Source organism: Meleagris gallopavo, chromosome 6 (assembly GCF_000146605.3).
Source record: "Meleagris gallopavo isolate NT-WF06-2002-E0010 breed Aviagen turkey brand Nicholas breeding stock chromosome 6, Turkey_5.1, whole genome shotgun sequence".
NCBI lineage: Eukaryota > Metazoa > Chordata > Aves > Galliformes > Phasianidae > Meleagris > Meleagris gallopavo.
The window spans coordinates 5,187,534-5,195,155 of NC_015016.2; the positions used below are offsets into that span (position 1 = coordinate 5,187,534).

Genomic DNA, 7,622 nt, shown 5'->3' on the forward strand with positions numbered 1-7,622 from the left:
TTTTAAATAACACAAATCTCCATTCAGTTACTCTCTTATGCTGCTTGTATCAGATATGGAGCCTTTGATCTCTGAGTCAAAAATACTGCTTTTGAAATGTCTATGAACCAGCGCTGTTCTTATGGGCATCAATCTGTACTACTGTATTCTCTGGTTTTAGTGGTCTTCTAGGCTGTTTTCAGCTTCTCAATCTTGAAAGCCTTCCTGCAGAATATTTCTAATACTGGAATAGTTTTCGCTTCATTCCATAAGTGCCACCTTTTCTAGGAAGAAGATAAGTGAAGTAAATTTTACCCTTGTCCAAAGTAAACATTATCTGTGTGGTGCATACCTTCAGAAAGCATGTCCTTTAAATCCTTGCCCTGGGAATCAGTTATCTTCTTACTTTGAATTACAGCAAAGCTAAACCCTTAAATGAAAAATTGAACCTGTAGCCTTCTCTGTCAATAATTTATCAATATTTCTTTCTCTGCAACATGTTGATTAGATGGAATAGTTTCATTCATTCATCGTCAATCTTAATAATGACATTTTGGTTTGTGAAGAAAGAATCGACTTAAAAACTTCTCTCTTTCACTTCTCCATCATAATTGCAGTATGTCTCTTTCCAAACCTGCAAAATTGAACTCTGTGATGCAGGAGAATAAAAATGTTTGGACTCACTACTTTTATCCCAATTGCTATCAAGCTTTTTTTTTTTAAATAGCTGGTATAGAACTCTAATAAAAATACTCTCTCTTTTTATATAAGCCGACTGTTGAGGAACAGTTTATGCTTTTATTACTCTTTTTTGAAGAACTGATGAGTTGATGTAATCATATCATGCATAAAGAACAACACTTGTGATAAATGTGAACTTTGATGTTCAACTGGCTTCCATTATGCATTTTTCATATTCAGATAATCATTATTCACTGAATAATGCATAATCAATCAGTAACAAGCTTTAGAAACTGATTTTGCATTGATCATGCATTTTTCTGCTTGAGTTGATGTAAGAATTATCATTGCAAAATACCAAGACCTTTTCAGTACAGTGCTTGTCAGATTTCCATGATATCCCAAAGTGAGAACACGATTATATCTGCTTCAAGATGCTGTGTGGACACAGATGGGCATGTTAATTCTGTGTAGTGAGGACAGGTTGGGCGAAACAGCAAGGGAATCTTTCTCTTGACAGTTTTTCATTTTCACAGTCCTCAGCTTCCAGATGTCACATGGCAATGGCAAAACAGAACTGGTTTGAGAGGGGCCATCTTCAAAATGTTTGAATGGAAGTAGAGGGAGCATAGAAATCGAGGTGGAGGGAGAGATCACCCTGGGTGCACGTTTTCAGGAGCTTGATAATGCTCCAAATTACTTGTGTCCATGATCTGACAGCTCCATGATACTGCTTGCATGCTGTGGCTTTGTTACTGCCCTCAGCCACTTATTTAGTATATGAACAAAGAGGTAATACTTTTCTTCCCGGACACATCAAGAGGCTGAAGCTGTCTCGTTTTCAGATGGATTTCAGACCTATGTGATGTGTAACACCATGCAAGTGTATAGATAGTTAATATATAGCTCAGTTTAAAACATGAAATTTTATATGGCTGTATTCAACCAAAAAAATAAGTGGAAGTTTTTAAAAATAAACAGAGCATCTTACACGAAGAAGTTTAAAATGCCCTTGGTTGCGCTCTAGGACTTTTCATATGTACACTTGACTGAAGAAATAGTTGATGTAAAGGAGTAGGAACCTTATATTGCACCTAGATTGGAAGTAGAATCCCCATTTGTATCCTGGGGAATTTGGTGATCCAACTCTATTGAAGGATTGACTAGCCACACAGAAATCTGCCTCAAGTGGTCACCTTCATTTACCCACATAGATTCATGTTGGGCTTGTTTGGAGAAATCAGTGCCTGTTTCTTAAGAAGTGATGTGACTGGCATTTAAGTAGAGGAAACCATCTGAAGGAGAAATGATGTGACTTGGACATGGTTAGGACTGTGAGTAACGGAGAGCTAGTGGACCATATCTTGAGTAGATGAAGATACCTGATATTTTCTTTTGGCTGTCTATGATCGGTAGAAGCTGTAGATTCCTAAACTGCATGGTCTGCTTTGATTGACTTATTTGGACATGGAAGCAACCCGAAAACTGTAAAAGCTGCCAGAGAATGAGAAAACCATAGAGTTAGGCAATTCTTCATTGGTATCTGGGACAGTCTGGCTCATGCCTTTCGAGCCACATACTGACAGAAGGTCACAACCAAGGTGAGGTAGGATTGATGCCAACCTACGTGCATTGGCATATACATAGAGCAAGATACATAAAGAACCATTTTTCTTTGTTATTTCAGCAAAAGGAATTTTATAGCAGCTGTGGCTCTGCCTGTGCAGAAGGGAACATTATGAGTTCAGTGTCATGTTGAAGCTGACCGTGGCTCTGCAAGTAATTTGATCAGTATGACATGCAGTTCATTACAGGACAAGGAGCTTGGGATCTTTTGTCTCTCAGTCTTCACAGGCTTATAATAGTCTACCTGATGTAAAATGATAATTATAGTAAGGATGATCTTATGGTTCATGCATTGGAATAGAGCTCAAGCAGCTCAAGTGTGACTCATGGTTTTGCTGTTGCACTTAGGTGACACTGAAAACTGCATTTGTCCTCATATACATAGGTTCCTAGAGCAATTCAGATGAATAGCATTAAATATATGTGGGCTCTAGATGCTTTTCCAGGATAATAGAGGTTTCTCCTGCATTCTATATGATACTACACAATGTTTTAGATACTGTGAGGGGCTTAAAATGGCTCTGGGTACCTGTGAGTCAATTGAGTCTTGTCTTCAGTGTCCCTGCTTCCCTTCTATTTGTTTGTTTTTTTGTTTTTGTTTTTGTTTTTCCACATGTTCAGTGAAGACTGTTGCCTCCATTCTAGGCTTACCAGTCTACAAAAATACGCTGTTGGGGTAGGGATGATCTTTTTCCATGCATTTGCTCAGCATCTAGAACAGTGAAGTCCATGGATAATTACTTTCACACAGATAACTTTACTGATTCTGCAAAATTAAATGTGTTTCTGAGAGACAGAATTCTAAAATGAATCTGCTATTTCATTTATTCTGCCAGAATACTCCCTCAGGTAAACTGGCTTGCCAGCTTATTTGAAGACTTCTGCAAATGGAAAAAACCAACAGCTATAAAAATCACAATAAAAATGAAATAAGGCTTTAATATTAAAAAATGGAAGAAAATGGAGTGCATTATGTTAGATGAGGAGAAAGTAGATGTTGATTTAAAGCTGTGTTCCACTATTAATTGAGCCTTCTATTTTGAGACCGTTGCTCTTTCAGACTGCAAGTGGGCTGACTTGGAATTTAATGCACGTTCAAACCTTTATGCCTGTCTATACATGAAGGCTGGGTCTTATTCACCAAACTCTCAATGCTAAGTAGACAAACTTTTCATGTTAACTAGTCTCTTGTGGGCTGACCTTACAGTGGGAAGGCTGCCCTCTGGCATGTAGGAAGTATTCACCCTTCTGCAATGTGTCATCAAAGTAATAAGCATCCAGACATTAACTTTATATTAGGAGATGCTAAATTTTAAAGATGTCATTTGTTTAGTTGGCAAAGAGAACTCGGAATTCTTCCTGAAATTTGGAGAATAAATCAAAGCATGAAAAGCACAGATTAATGCGTGTTAATTTATCTTCTCCTTGTCTTTGAAAAAATAAGTTCCCTCACCTCTTTGGCTGTAAGGAAGGAGGAGTGAAATAACTGTAAAAGGAGGTATAATATCTTTCAGTTCAGAATAGTCGGCCTATAAATAGTTGCAAATGAAGTTTGAAATGGATCAGTCAGTGTTGTGATGGATCTTGTACGTTTTAAGATGAATGAGTTTACTTTGCATTAGCTTAGTATACATTTATTTTACTGGATAAATACCTAAGCTTTGACTAAAAGATCTCCTTCCATCTTAGGCATGTGGTCAACCAGCATAGTACTTTTTTCTTTAATATTAGTTTTTCAAATGGCTTGCAGTAATCGGTTCTAATGCAAATTGTGAACAGGCAGAGGTTTCTTCCCGGTTCACAGGAACTAGTGCTGTGTTGATACCTGAGGCTGAGGGCATAGTGGTTTATGCTGAAAATGCTAGGTGATATCCTGAGCTCCATAAGGGCAATGGCAAAATCCCCATGGGTTTTATTATCCTGGGAGTGAGCAAGTAAGTTCTTTTTAAAAAAAGTCTTTATCTCAGTCCCCCAAGGCACTCTAGTTATCTTTGTGAAGAAATATTTCATTTTTTTGATCCCTATTATAACATCCAGAAGGAAGAGATGGAAGTCTTCCATTACACCCCAGAGTGTCACACTAATTCTGATTTCTATAGGAGAAAATCTTTTTATCCATTTTCAAATAGCTTTTTTTAGGGTTTGTTGGTTTTTGTGATATTTGGAAAAGAAAAATTGAAGGCTAAATATATATATATATATATATATATATTTTCCTCTTTTCTGTCTTATGTTTTCTTCTTATTTAGCTTATCACTTCCTTGTTCATTTTACAGGCTTAACAGTTTTGGTTTCTTCAATCGATGTATGGATGTTTGTGTTCTTTTTACTTCTTTCAAAATATCCTATTTTTTGGAGGCTGTGAAATGTAATAACCAAAATGGGCACAGTGCTGAAGGTGGGGATATCCCCCTGACATTGCCCAGCTTTATTTCCCATGCCATTAGTTGCACTCAGTGCTGGATATCATGTGATGTCCATCAGAAAAGATGTAAACGTTGCGAGGATCTTGGGGCTAAAATCATTCTCAAATACACACACCAGAAGAGAAGGCACTAGAAATTTATTATGCTCTTCATCTTCTGTACAGAAAGACACACAAAACTCAGCTTGACCCCTTCTGTTGTCCTTTCTTTTATTATTTAAGATTGCTACATAAAGTAAGCATAAAATAATGTGGAAATGATGTCCATGGATATTTTGTTTCCTTACACAGATTTATTATTCTCTAATTAGCTCAAAAGATTCAGATTGCTTGATAGGAAGCGCTACTTTAATGTCACAAAATGTAAACAGTAGAAAATATTATAAAGAGGTTTCAAAAGAAAAAAAAAAAACTAATATCTCTAGACCAGAAGGTGAAGTAATCCAGGGACATCTCTTTTTGATGAATAACGGAATTTCAAAAGCTTTTTCTTAATTTATAAGATACATTACATAGAAATCTTCCGTCTGCTGCTTCAGTTATTTTTTATCTTGATTATGCTTGACGTTTTTAGGGTACAAGGCACTGTAGTTAGGAGGATAATTTTAAATTCTCTATAAGGTTCTGCAGTTTGGATCTGAATTACACGGGAGATGGTTTGAAGTCAGAGCACTTTATTCTTTTCCATTGCAGCTACCAGATACCCTATGCAGCCTGACTAGTGCAATGACGCTTTGAAAGACAAAACAGTGAAGACAGAAAACATTGCAGTGCTTTACAAAGCACAGGGCAGAAGCAGGTTGTCATTCTGCCTTATTTATTTTTCCTGTAGACTCATTTAACATTTAAGACAGTACAAAATATTGCAAAGCCTTCATTTGCTGGGAGGAGCTGGGCAAGAAATGGGCTGCATCACTTGAATAACTCCACCTGGCTGTGCACCTGTTGCATAAGAGATTGCCCGAACACCCATTGCACATATTGATGTAGAGGTTTGGGATTGTCTTGCAGTTTGGGGATAGCATCCTTTAGGGCATAGTGCATTGCTGAGAACAGGTTTCTCAAGTTCCAGTCTGACCAGTCTTCCCTTTTACCAACAAATGCCACCAATGGGTTGTGGACAATCCAGGGTGTCTCTTGTGCAAATTGAAGATGTACAGCAGGGAGTGCAGAGCCTTGGCTGTGGCAGGAGGAGCTGCAGAGCAGAATGGGCCACAACACTAAGGCTTTTTTGTCCCAGCATTGTTTTTATCCCCATTGCCACTCCATACTGCTAATAATATTTATCAGTTTCTATTCTTTTTTTTTTTCCCCTATAGGCTTTGAAAAACAACCTCGTATTTTGTCCACAGTGATCTTCCTGATTTTTATTTTTATTTATTATTTTTTTTTTAAGCTTTGGCAACCTCCTAATTACAAGCTAGCTAACACATTGAACTCCCTACCATGGGTCTTTCGTCTGGCTTCTCTGCTTACTGAAAATGAAGGCAGGAATCTTCCACCATGTATTTTTTCTTTCAAAAACATATTAATGGCCTGTCCTTATTTTAAAAACCCTTGTAGACTAGAAGGGGAAAAAGCAAGTTCCAGTTACAGTCAGACTTTTTATCCTTAGGTAAACTCATTGTAACAACTGCCAAAACTACATTAGGACCTATACTTTCTTCTGGAATCTTTCCAGCTCATCTTTAGTTGAAACACATACCACAGCTGGACGTGAAACAGAAGCTGAAAGCAAATACTTTTTCTCAATTCTATCCTTTCATTAGTGCAGCATGAGAAATTGCGGTCTTGTATTGTGCTGTAGATACCTAACATTTGTTCCAATAGCTCCGACCTTCCATAAACTCATCTGTAAACGTGTAAACGTCTGCTGAACTCTTATTAACAGTTTTGTCTTTCAGTCTGTCTGGATTGCCTGGTACTCTGTTCGGTACATCTCTGCAGCCTGAGTGGATCTCAGAAATTTTTTCCAAATAAGACTAGGCTGTGGTTCACTTTGAGGGGAAGAGGGAGTGGATCTCTGTGTCAGTGGTGACATTTAAACACCTAACCAGATGATGCCGTAGACCAATATATATCGATAGAGAGAGAGAGAGGTTTAAATGGCTGGCTAAAGGTTGGCTCACTCATCATCTCTTAAACACCTGAATGACCAGTCTGATTGCCAAAAACGATCTGGTAGCAGTAAATCTTAATGGAAATATGTAAGACGTATTTTCCACTAATTAGTTTAGTCACCATCCACTCCATGTACTGAAGCACTTCTACAGAATCTGGAGAGGTAATGTACCTCATTTCATGCCTTCTTATGGCACTCTTCAATTTCTGAAATGAGGACAGGACCAAGAAAAATAAAACTTGTGTTGGAGAATAAGGGCTTCAGTTTGCTGTAAATTAGTATGTTTCTAGTAGTTGATGACATTGGAAGCAAGCTGTGAAAGTCTTTTTTGGATGAAAATGCTATAAAAATGTGATATGTGACTTTTCTTTACTACCAATTATTGTAAAAGTTAAATGCAACGTCTTAAAATGGAGCCACTGCTTAATACTCTTCTCTTTTTCTTTTTCCTTTCAAATCAGATTTTTATCTTTGAGAATAACATCTATTACTGTGCCCATGTGGGGAAACAAGCCATTCGAGTGGTCTCCTCAGGAAAAGAAGGTGTTATTTTCAATGGGCTCAGCGACTGGCTATACGAAGGTAGGACACAACATCTAGGATGGCAGTTAGTTATGAGTTTTTTACACTCTAAATTGGCGGAACTGTCTGAAATTAGGTGTTCGTTGCTACGTTTCTGGGGACTGGTGGACATTTGCTAAAAATTCACTATTCTAACAGTTGTCTCAAGTGCTGGACTGGAAATAATGTGATGTCAGAATCCTGGTTGGTTTTTTTTGTTTTTTTTTT

General features: G+C 37.5%; 2 protein-coding genes across 5 annotated transcripts in view; both read left to right on the top strand.

The window, feature by feature from the left end:
* Positions 1–7,622, top strand: part of LOC100543777 (sodium channel protein type 5 subunit alpha-like) — a 589,192-nt gene that overhangs the window by 217,032 nt on the left and 364,538 nt on the right. The gene's annotated exons all lie outside the window — the stretch shown is intronic.
* Positions 1–7,622, top strand: part of DPP6 (dipeptidyl peptidase like 6) — a 158,605-nt gene that overhangs the window by 71,347 nt on the left and 79,636 nt on the right. Inside the window, exon 8 of the mRNA XM_031554011.1 lies at positions 7,295–7,415. Coding sequence (XP_031409871.1) covers positions 7,295–7,415 — 121 coding nt within the window. The remainder of the gene's footprint in view (positions 1–7,294; positions 7,416–7,622) is intronic.